We start from the raw sequence: 12,700 nt of genomic DNA on the forward strand, positions 1-12,700 counted from the left end.
TTTAATTTTCTGAGGCACCTCCATACTGTTTTCCATAGTGGTTGTACAGTTTACATTCCCACCAACAGTGAAGGCAGGACCCTTTTCTCCACACCTTCTCTAGCATTTGCTATTTGTAGATTTACTAATGATAACCATTCTGACCAGTGTGAGGCGGTACCTCATTGTAGTTTCGACTTGCATTTCTCTAAGAATCAGTGATGTTGAGCATTTTTTCATGTGCCTGTTGGCCATCCATATGTCTTCTTTGGAGAAAAGTCTATTTAGGTCTTCTGCCCATTTTTCACTGGATTGTTTGGGGTTTTTTTGCTGTTGAATTGTGTAAGTTGTTTGTGTATTTTGGAGATTAAGCCCTTGTCAGTTGCATCATTTGAAACTACTTTCTCCCATTCTGTAGGTTGTCTTTCTGCTCTTTTTTGTGGTTTCCTCTGGGGTGCAAAAGCTTGTAAGTTTGATTAGGTCCCATTGGTATATTTTTGTTTTTATTTCTATTGCTTTGGGAGACTGATCAAAGAAAACATTTGTACAGCTGATGTCAGACAATGTTTTGTCCATGTTCTCTTCTAGAAGTTGGGTGGTGTCTTATGTTTAATTAAGTCTTTAAGCTATTTTGAGTTTATTTTTGTGCATTGTGGTAAGAGTGTGTTCTAGTTACAGTGATTTACATGCAACTGTCCAGTTTTCCCAGTACCTCTTGCTGAAGAGACTGTCTTTTCCCCATTTTATATTCTTGCCTCCTTTGTCAAAAGATCAATCGACCATAGGTGTCTGGGTTTATTTCTGGGTTCACTATTCTGTTTCATTGGTCTGTGAGTCTGTTTTTGTACCAGTATCACAGTGCTTGATGACTGTAGCTTTGTAATATTGTCTGAAGTCTGGGAGAGTTATGCCTCCTGCTTGGTTTTTGTTCTTCAGGATTGCTTTGGCAATCCTGGGTCTTTTATGGTTCCATGTAAACTTTTGTGCAATTCTAGTTCTGTGAAAAATGTCATGGGTAATTTGACAAAAATTTCATTAAATCTACAGATTGCTTTGGGTAGTATGGTCATTTTAACAATATTAATTCTTCCAATCCAGGAGCATGGAGTATCTTTCCATTTCTTTGAATCCTCTTTAATTTCCTTGATTAAATGTTTTATAGTTCTCTGCATATAAGTCTTTCATCTCCTTGGTTAGGTTTAATCCTAGGTATTTCATTTTTAGGAGGGCAATTTTAAAAGGTATTGTATTTTTACATTCCTTTTCGAATATTTCATTGTTAGTTTATGGAAATGCAACCGATGAATGTTAATCTTATATCCTGCTACTTTGCTGAATTCGTTGATCACTTCAAGTAGTTTTCATGTGGAGTCCTATCATGTCATCTGCATAGAGTGACAATTTTACATCTTCGCTTCCAATTTGGATACTTTTTTTTTTTGGTCTGATTGCTGAGCCTAGGATTTCCAATGCTATGTTGAATAAAAGTAGTGAAAGTGGACATCCTGGTCTTGTTCCAGATTTTAGCAGGAAGGCTTTCAGCTTATCTCCATTGAGTACTACATTGGCTGTGAGTTTGTCATAAATGTCTATTATGTTAAGGTATGTTTCCTCCTTTACTTTTTGTTAACTAAAAAAGTTTCATTGAGATATAATTCATACCTTAATAAACTTATCATAAAATCCACCCACTGAAGTATACAATTGAATTTTAATAAATGTAATTTTGTAATCATCACAATCTAGTTTTAGAAAATTTCTATTACCCAAAAAGTGTTTCCTTATACTAATTTGTAATTCCCCACTACCACTACTACTCCCAGCCCTTGTCAACCACTGAGCTTCTGTTTCCAAAAATTTGTCTTTTCTGGACATTTCAGATAAATGGATGTTATAATGTGTGGTCTTTCCTTTATGTGCCTGTATTCTTCTACTTTGCATAACTTTTTTTTTTTTTAAGGGATGCACCAGCAGCATATGGAAGTTCCCAGGCTAGGGGTTGAATCAGAGCTACAGCTGCCAGCCTGTGCCACAGCCACAGCCACATGGCATCCAAGCTGCATCTTTGACCTACATACACCACAGCTCACAGCAACACCAGATCCTCAACCCACTGAGTGAGGCCAGGAATTGAACCCATATCCTCATGGATACTAGTTGGATTTATTTCCACTCTGCCACAATGGGAACTCCCTTAGCATAATGTTTTGAGATTCATCCATGTTGTAGCATGTATTAGCAGTTTGCTTTTTTTAATTACTGAGTAGTATTCTACTGTATGGCTAAATGGGTATATTAAATTTTATTTATCCAGTGGTGAACAGATGGATTGTTTCCAGTTTGGGGCTATATTAAATAATGCTGCAATGAATATTCACATGCATCTTTAAGTACATTTATGGCTTCATTTCTCTTGGGTGTGTAGATTCTGCTAGAAGTGGAACTGCTAGTATACTTACATGTTACACATATGTTTTAACATCTTAAAATATCATCAGGAAATCCCTGGGGGCTCTGCAGATTAAGGAACCAGTGTTGTCACTGCTATGGCCTGGGAACTTCTGCATGCTATGGGCATGGCTGTACCATCTTACAATAAGGTATGAGGATTTTAGTATCTCTACATCCTTGCCATTGATTACAGCCCTTCTAGTGGGTAAACAGTTTGAACAGTTTTGATTTGCATTACCCCAGTGATTAATCATGTTGAGCACTTTTTCATGTGCTTATTAGCCACTGATCTTCTTTTACAAAATGCCTAATCAAATTTTTGCCTGGTTTTAAATTCGGTTGTTTATCTTATTATAGAATTGTAAAAGTTCTTTATATATTCTGGATACAAGTCCTTTTCTAATATATGATTTGCAGGTATTTTCTCCCAGTCTATAGTTTATCTTTTCATACTTTTTTTTTTCTTTTTAGGGCTGTACCCACAGCATATGGAAGTTACCAGGCTAGGGGTTGAAGTGGAGCTACAGCTGCCAGCCTACACCACAGTCACAGCAATGTAAGATCTAAGCCATGATTGTGACCTGAACCACAGCTCATGGCAATGCCAGATCCTTAACCCACTGGAGCGAGGTCAGGAATCAAACCTGCATTCTCATGCACCCTGGTTGGGCTCATTACTGCTGAGCCACGAGGGAACTCCTCTTTTCATACCCTTAATGATGACTTTTGAAGAAAAACTTTTGACATAGCCCAATTTATTAATATTTTCTTTTATAGATTGTACTTTTTTTTTTTTTTTGCCTTTTTGCATTTTCTTGAGCCACTCCTGCAGCATATGCAAGTTCCCAGGCTAGGGGTCGAATCGGAGCTGTAGCTGCCAGCCTACACCACAGCTCACAGCAACGCCGGATCCTTAACCCACTGAGCAAGGCCAGGGATCGAACCTGCAATCTCATGGCTCCCAGTCAGATTCATTAACCACTGCACCATGACGGGAACTCCTATAGATTGTACTTTTGATGTGATATGAAAGAACTCTTTGTCCAATGCAAGGTACTGAAGACTTTCTATATTTTCTTCTAGATATTTTTAGCTCTTATGTTTAGGTTTATAATCCATGTTGAGTTAAATGTTGTGTATAGTGTGAACCAAGAGTCTAAGGTGCTCTGTTTTTGCATGTGGATATTCAGTTGTCTCTGCACCATTTGTTGAAAAGACCACCTTCTCCCCATCAACAGTCTAGGCACTTTTGTCAAAAATCAATTGGCTGCAAATGTAAGAATTTATTTCTAAATCTTTGTGTTTATCCTTATGTCAGTACCATATTGCCTTATTTATTGTGGTTTCACAACAGGTTTTGAAATCAAGTTGTGGAAGTTCTCTGACTTTTTTCTATGTTTTAAAAATTGTTTTAGCTCTTCTAGATCCTTTGCAATTCCACATAAATTTTAGAATCAGCTGTCAATTTCTACATGAAAGCAGGCATGGACTTTTTTTAGGGGTTGCATTAAATTTATTGATCAATTTGGAGAGAACTGTCATCTTAACAATATTAACCCTTCTGATCCAGGAATGCGGTATGTTTACTTATTTAGATATTGTTTCATATCTCTCAGCAACATTTTGTGCTTCTCAGTACACAAGAACTGCACTTCTTTTGTTAAAACTATTCCTAAATATGCTGTTTTTGATGGTATGGTGAATAAAATTGTTTCCTTAACCTAAAACTATTGCTGATTGTTTTTGGTTTTTTGGCCTCACTCTTGGCTTATGGGAATTCCTGGCCAGGGACTGAATCTGAGGCGCAGTTGCAGCCTACACAACAGCTGCAGCAATATCGAATCCTTAACCTACTGTGTCAGGCTAGGGATCCAACCTGCGCTGCCGCAGAGACAACACTAGATCCTTAATGTGCTATGCCACAGAGAGAAGTCAACTTAATTTTTGGATTATTTCTATCTTGTCTATTTTTGTCAGCCATTTATTACTTGTTTCTAGCAACTAAGGCTGAATGAATTAATGAGAACCTAAAGAGTGTTTTCATGTTTCTTATATAAACTTTCATTGCACTTTTTAAAGCTGTTTCATGACATAATTTATACACTGCATTTATATTTATTTTTATACCATTACAGACTTTTAAAATATGATCATCTTGAGAGAGACGAATATCTTATTCATTTTTGTATTTCTGGCATGTGGTAGGTAACTCAATACATTTGTTGAATGAATGGAACATAGCAAAGCTTTGAATCAGCCATCCCTATTAAAAGGGAAGGCAAGAACACTAGCTTTTTCAAGGATTATGAGTATATCTTTGATTATCTTAATAACTCGCTTTAGCGACTCATCATATAGGGTTTTGCATGTAGTTCTTGACTGACTGCTAAGCCAGAAAGCTCATATCACAAACTTTGAGAACTTACTTCGAAGTCCATATTCTCACAGCAAAAGATCTGCAATCAGAGTTCCCGTCGTGGCTCAGTGGTTAATGAATCCGACTAGGAACCATGAGGTTTCGGGTTTGATCCCTAGCCTTGCTCAGTGGGTTAAGGATCCAGCATTGCCATGAGCTGTGATGTGGGTTGCAGATGCGGCTTGAATCTGGCATTGCTGTGGCTGTGCATGGGGCCAGCAGCAACAGCTCCAATTAGACCCCTAGCCTGGGAACCTCCATATGCTGTGGGTGTGGCCCTAAAAAGACAAAAAAAAGACAAAATAAATTAAATATTATAAAAAAAAAATCTCAAGTTTAAGATGTGGTTCAATATAAATGGAAACAGGAGAAGTAGAAGCAAGGGTTATAAATGAAGTAAGACTGACCTAAATCAACTATACTTCAATTTTAAAAAAAAGACTGATCAAATATCACTGAAGCTGAGTGATGGGCTCATTAGGGATTTATTATTCTATTCTGTCTACTTTTGTGTAAATATTCCACAATAAACATTTGCAAAGAAAATTATATCTTAGTGGAATGTATAAGACAGAAATTAGATCAATAAGAATAAAGTATATAGTAGGCAAATCCTTTTGCGTACAAATTTTTTTTTGGCTGTGCCTGCAACATGCAGAAGTTCCTGGGCCAGGGATCGAACCCACACCACAGCACTGACAATGCAGAATCTTTAACTGTGAGGCCACCAAGGAACACCTACAAAAAAATCTTTAAAAGAGTTTTTGTTTGCTCAAAAATCAGTACTTTTAAATAGCCAAGATAATTTTCAGTTTTCTTTGAATAAATCTTTAGCAGAAAATACTGCGGCAGAGATCTAAATTACTAAGAGGGAAAAAAATGCAAAAAAATTCAAAATTGCCCAACACTTTGAATTTTTCTCTTTATAATAAAAAAAATCACCAAATTCTTTCTGCTCTAACAATATTATTCAAAACAAACTGAAAACCTCATTACGATACCCACTTCTAAAAGGTTAACAGCTTCCATAACAGGATGGAAACAAAAAAGGGGCCTAAGAACTACTAATTTCATAAATGCATGAGTCTTGTTAAACAGTAAACTGTTAAAGAAAATGGCAAGTCAACCAAAATTTCCAAAGAAGATTCTTTTCATGTGTAAAAAACTTGGCTAATATATTTAGGGATAACTAAAAGGAAATACAATACAGAAGAAAAACCCCAGATATGTTCAGTCCAAGAGAAAAGAAAAGAAAAAAAGTTAACCCTTCTCAAAGGATTCTAGAGACCACAATTTAGTTCTGAGAAAAATGCTGAATTCTCTATTCTTGGCTTAAGCTGTTAAGTAATTACAACATGAAAACATGACAATATATTGGAGAAAAATCCTGTTATCTTCCCTCCCAGCTATGTCTCCAAAATAAAAGAAAAAGTAAACCATAGGTAGATGCAATGAACTAATTATGTAACTCACCTGCCGGAAACATAAATCGAATTTCTCTTTCTGCTGCAGCAAAATCATTACTCCCATGAAGTGCATTCCTTAGCTCGTCTGTGCCGTAAATTGCCCTTAGACTAAAAGCAAGTTAAGAGATGATGACCATTCAATCTGCTGTTTTTTCCTTACTTGTTATATTAGGAATTTTACAAAAGCATCACCACTTCTCACATAAGGGGTTTTAATCTATTTTGAATTTAAACATAAATCTATCTAGACGAGGGTCAAATATATTTAAATCTACAGGAGAAATATACTTGGAAGAATAGTTCTCTAGGTGAAAAAGAGGTATTGTTTTGTGAGAAGTGAATTAAAAAGCAATATATTTTCAAAAGTGCAAGAACTCAGTGTCCTCTGGTTTTGAGACATTAATGATAATGCTGAAAATCTGAGTTTTCTAGTCCTATATTACCAATATTCTATAAAACATTATACCAGTTTTCCATGAAAAATCCTACACCAGTAGCAGTTTAATTTAAGGATGAGAAGGCTAGTCAACCATACGTCAAACATTCTTTGAGATCTTTTCTAGTATTTGATGTTAAACATTTAAGTAGTTAAAACACAAAATGGACTACCCCCACTTATTCCACCCCCCACACACACACAAAAAAAAACAGGTTACTTAGGAAAACTTTCAAATAAAAATTTTTTTTTTATTTTCATAGTTGGATCCCATTTCTCCCTCTAAGAAAGTTACCTGTCTGGGTGTGTCTCCTTAGCTATTAAGCTATTACTTGGTCCCAAAAGTTCTTTCCAGTAAGAGATGGCTTTATGTCTAGCTAATACCATGGCAACAAGTGGTCCAGAACTCATGTAGGCTGTTAAATTGGGGAAAAACATTTTCCCATACTGTTCCACATAAAAGTTACTACAGTGCTCAGGGCTGAGATGAAGTTTTCTTCTCTATAAGAGAAAAAAAGGCAGAGCATTTAAAATGATATTTCAATAGTACCTAAGTCATTAATAACTTGAAATTAGTACTAATCTGATTACAAATTTGAGATTTGTTTTTGTATCACAAACAAAGGGCAATACAAAAAGTTAAATGTAGAATATAATAGGAATTAACTTAACCTACTTAAGAAAAACTACTTCTGTTTGGTAGCCTCCTCAATATATGGTTTGTTAATGACAAATTCATCATACATCCTTCTTAAAGTAAAAGCACATCAATCATCAATATTTTGTTAATATATATACTATGGATATATTAAAGTAACAAAATTGTTCTTTAGAATATTCCAAATTCAGAGTTCCCACTGTGGCTCAGCGGAAAGGAATCCAACAAATCCAATGAATCGATATCCATGAGGATGCCGATTCAATTCCTGGCCTTGCTCCGTGGACTAAGGATCTCGTGTTGCCGTGAGCTGTGATGTAGGTCGCAGACACAGTTCGGACCCCGAATTGCTGTGGCTGTGGTTTCGGTTGGGAGCTATAGCTCTTATTTGACCCCTAGCCTGGGAACTTCCATGTGTCATGGGTGTGGCTCTAAAAAGACAAAAAAAAAAAAAGAATATTCCAAATTTACCTTTCCCTATCTACCTGTGATATTCTATTCATTGTGAAAATTTTCTACATTATTTTAGGGAGCAGGTATCATTATGGTACTTATATGTAGTATGAAGTATAATGATGCAGTAAAATTTTTCACTCGAACATGAAAGCTGTATATTCTTTATTATGTTTTGCCGTACATACGTTGATTCACTGATTTTAAGAATAGTTGGCACTTAAGTTTCTTAATTTGAAAGAATATAAAATGTTTGAGGAAAATGTTAATTTGCTTCACAAATGAGAGTATATGAATGAATCATTAAACTTTAAAAAAAAAACAAAAAAGACAAAAAAAACCCCAAAAAACAAAAAAAGGAGTTCCTGCCATGGCACAGCAGAAACGAATCCAACCAGGAACCATGATGTTGCGGGTTCAATCCCTGGCCTCGCTCAGTGCGTTAAGGATCCAGCAATACTGTGAGCTGTGGTGTAGGTCGCAGGCATGGCTGGGATCTGGCGTTGCTGTGGTTGTGGCGTAGGCTGGTGGCAACAGCTCTGAATGGACCCCTAGCCTGAGAACCTCCATATGCCTCGGGTGCGGCCCTAAAAAGACAAAAAAAGATAAAAACAAATAAAAAACATAAAAAATCACAGAAGCTGAGTCAGTCCTTCTTCCAGTTAGAAAGCATCATGCTTTCCCTAAAAGTGCTTTTTTTTTTTTGTCTTTTTGCCTTTTCTAGGGCCACTCCTGTGGCATATGGAGGTTCCCAGGCTAGGGGTCTAATCGGAGCTGTAGCCGCCAGCCTACGCCAGAGCCACAGCAACGCGGGATCCAAGCTCATGGCAACACCGGATCCTTAACCCACTGAGCAAGGCCAGGGACTGAACCTGCAACCTCATGGTTCCTAGTTGGATTGTTAACCACTGAGCCACGACAGGAACTCCAAAAGTGCATTTAAAAAAAAAATCACTTCATTACTACTGGTTTTCAGGGCCACTAAAGGAGGATCATGAGGTAAAAGGCTCAAATATAATAGAGGGACTTAAAGTAGACATCAAGGAAGACTTTTGGTTGGAGCAAGAATGATGAGACACAGAGATAAGTTACTAGGTGAAAGCGAAAATCCTCCGAGATTAAAGCTGATATCCATCTTTCTAAAATGGGATACATTTTCCTGAGAGTTCAGTGTGAATTTTACAAAGTGATTTAACTCTTTAAGTCCTTTCCAAAACTATCATGTGCACTCAGGTTTCAAAAACTTAATAAAATTGCTTGGTTGGGGAGTTCCTACAGTGGTGCACTGGATTAAGATCTGCATTGTCTCAGAGTTCCTGTCATGGCTCGGTGGTAACAAACCTGACTAGTGCCCATGAGGACTCAGGTTTGATCCCTGGCCTTGCTCAGTGGGTTAAAGATCCCACATTGCTGTGGCTGCAGTGCAGCCTGGCAGCTACAGCTCTGATTAGACCCCTAGCCTGGGAACTTCCATATGCTGTGGGTGGTGCCCTAAAAAGACAAGAAAAAAACAAAGATCTGGCATTCTCTGTGGCAGCGTGAGTTCAATCCCTGGCCCAGCAGAGTGGGTTAAGTATTCAGCACTGTTGCAGCTGTGGTGTGAACTGCAGCTGCAGATACGAGTCAGTCCCTGGCTGGGGAACATGCTGTGGGTGCAGCCAAAAGGAAAAAAAAAAAAAAAGAACTGCATGGTTCGTAGCGAGGGATCTTGCCCAGGGCAAGAAGCTCAGAAAGAAGCTTATTAGGCAGGTCAGAAATGCTATGAACAGACTCTACTAGGCAAACATAACATTCTCACTAGTCAAGGATAAGTTACTATGAGAAAAGGTGCTGACATCTGTTCTCACATTAAAATTAATATGGTCAAGAAATAGAAGAATTTTTTTTTTCCTGGCTGCACCCACAGGCACCACCTGAACTACCACAGTGATGGCACTGGGTTCTTCACCCACTGAGCTACAAGAGAACTTCAAAATATAGAAGAGGAGTTCCCGTCATGGTGCAGTGGTTAATGAATCCGACTAGGAACCATGAGGTTGAGGGTTCGGTCCCTGCCCTTGCTCAGTGGGTTAACGATCCGGCGTTGCCGTGAGCTGTGGTGTAGGTCGCAGACGCGGCTCGGATCCTGCGTTGCTGTGGCTCTGGCATAGGCCGGTGGCTACAGCTCCGCTTTGACCCCTAGCCTGGGAACCTCCATATGCCGCGGGAGCGGCCCAAAGAAATAGCAAAAAGACAAAAAAAAAAAAAAAGAAGAAGAAGAAGAAGAAATTTGAGAAGTTATAACAGTAACTGATTTAGATTTTTTTTTTTTTTTTTTGTCTTTTTGCCATTTCTTGGGATGCTCCTGTGGCATATGGAGGTTCCCAGGCTAGGGGTTGAATTGGAGCTGTAGCCACCAGCCTACACCACATCCACAGCAACGTGGGATACAAGGCACGTCTGCAACCTACACGACAACTCATGGCAATGCCGGATCCTTAACCCACTGAGCAAGGGCAGGGATTGAAGCTGCAACCTCATGGTTCCTAGTCAGATTCGTTAACCACTGAGCCACGACGGGAACACCTGATTTAGAATAATTCTTGATTCTACTATTTAAAATTAAGACATGCCAGTGTTTGTGATTTGTACATATACTGGTTTGAGGGTGTTTTGGTTGCTGGGTTAAAAAATTAAAATCTCATCTGTTGGAGTTTCTGTTGTGGCAAACCTGACTAGTATCCATGTAGATGTGGGACCAAACCTGCGCCCTCATGGATACCAGTTGGATTCGTTACCACTGAGCTACAGGAGGAACTCCCTGGTTAAATATTTTAATACTTAAATCTCATATCTATTTGCAGCTTATCATGGTGCTTGTAGTTTAATACATGAATCCAACATTTTTAATTTTAATTTTATTTTATTTTCTGCTTTTTAGGGCCGCACCCACAGCATATGGAGGTTCCCAGGCTAGGGGCTGAATTGGAGCTACAGCTGCAGGCCTATGACACAGCAACACCAGATCCGAGCCACATCTACGACCTACACTACAGCTCATGGCAATGCTGGCTCCTTAATCCCCTAAGCGAGGCCAGGGATCGAACCCAAAACCTCAAGGTTTCGTGGATTCGTTTCCACTGCACCGCAATGGGAACTCCCAACATTTTCTTAAGAATGGCTTCCCAGTTTTCCTAACGTTTATAAATTGTGGCACAGTGGAAATGAATCCGACTAGGGACCATGAGGTTGCAGGTTTGATCCCTGGCCTTGATCAGTGGGTTAAGGATCCGGCATTGTCGTGAGCTATGGTGTAGGTCACAGATGTGACTTGGATCTGGCATGGCTGTGGCTCTGATTCATCCCCTAGCAGGGGAACCTCCATATGCCACAGGTGTGGCCCTAAAAAGCAAAAAATGAATAAATGAAAATTTAAAAAAATTAAAAGTTCATCTTTACCTGAGTCTTTTAATTATATTAAATATTTCCTTAGGCTTTCTTGCGTTACTATTCCTTTATACTTTTCTGTATACCATCTCTACCCTCGGCCTCCACCTGTCCCTCTAAGTTCATCCAAAAACCCATATCTTTGCTGAAGACTGAGGTTTTCTTCTTTATATACATATTTTTTTCTTCTTTTTACGGCTGCTCCTGCAGCTGTTTTTTAAAAAGATTCAATATGCACTACGATACCATAAAAATATAAAAGAGTAAAAAACCAGAATTTCAAATGAAGACAGTACAAAAAGGAAGATAAACATTATTCAATTCTGTGCGGAAAAAGCATTTGACAAATCCCAACACCCATTTCTGATAAAAACCCTTCAGAAAGCGGGCATAGCGGGAACCTACCTCAACAGGATAAAGGCCATATATGACAAACCCACAGCTAACATCATTCTCAATGGTGAAAAGCTGAAAGAATTCCCGCTGAGATCAGGAACAAGACAAGGATATCTGCTCTCACCACTACTCTTCAACATAGTTTTGGAAGTCCTAGCCACAGCAATCAGAGAAGTAAAAGAAATAAAAGGAATCCAAACTGGAAAGGAAGAAGTAAAACTATCACTATGTGCAGATGACATGATACTATACCTAGAGAATCCTAAAGACTCTACCAGAAAACTGTTAGAGCTCATCCCTGAATTTCGCAAAGTTGCAGGATACGAAATTAATACACAAAAATCAACGGCATTTCTATACACTAACAATGAAAGGTCAGAAAGAAAAATTAGGGAAGCAATCCCGTTTACCATCATATCCAAAAGAATAAAATACCTAGGAGCAGACCTACCTAAAGAGACAAAAGAACTGTACTCTGAAAACTATAAGACACTGATGAAAGAAATCAAAGATGATACAAACAGATGGAAAGACATACCATGCTCTTGGATTGGAAGAGTTAATATTATCAAAATGATCATACTACCTAAGGCAATCTACAGATTTAATGCAATCCCTATCAAATTACCAAAGACATTTGTCACAGAACTCGAACAAAATATTTTAAAGTTTGTTTGGAAGCACAAAAGACCCAGAATAGCCAAAGACATCATGAAAAAGAAAAATGGAGCTGGAGGAATCAGGCTTCCGGACTTCAGACTATACTACAAAGCAACAAGCATCAAAACCGTATGGTACTGGCACAAAGACAGAAATATAGACCAGTGGAACAGGATAGAAAGCCCAGAATTAAACCCACATACCTACAGCCAACTAATCTATGACATAGGAGGCAAGGATATACAATGGAGAAAAGACAGCTTGTTCAATAAGTGCTGCTGGGAAAACTGGACAGCCACATGGAAAAGAATGAAATTAGAACACTCCCTAATACCATACACAAAAATAAACTCAAAATG

The 12,700-nt window shown here is 38.2% G+C and overlaps 1 protein-coding gene across 1 annotated transcript in view; it reads right to left on the reverse strand.

The window, feature by feature from the left end:
- NME5 (NME/NM23 family member 5) overlaps positions 1-12,700 on the reverse strand; it is a 34,017-nt gene that overhangs the window by 17,497 nt on the left and 3,820 nt on the right. Inside the window, exons 3-4 of the mRNA XM_047774498.1 lie at positions 7,044-7,249; positions 6,320-6,420 (exon numbers count right to left, since the gene is read on the reverse strand). Coding sequence (XP_047630454.1) covers positions 6,320-6,420; positions 7,044-7,249 — 307 coding nt within the window. The remainder of the gene's footprint in view (positions 1-6,319; positions 6,421-7,043; positions 7,250-12,700) is intronic.

Source organism: Phacochoerus africanus, chromosome 4 (genome assembly GCF_016906955.1).
Source record: "Phacochoerus africanus isolate WHEZ1 chromosome 4, ROS_Pafr_v1, whole genome shotgun sequence".
Lineage (NCBI taxonomy): Eukaryota > Metazoa > Chordata > Mammalia > Artiodactyla > Suidae > Phacochoerus > Phacochoerus africanus.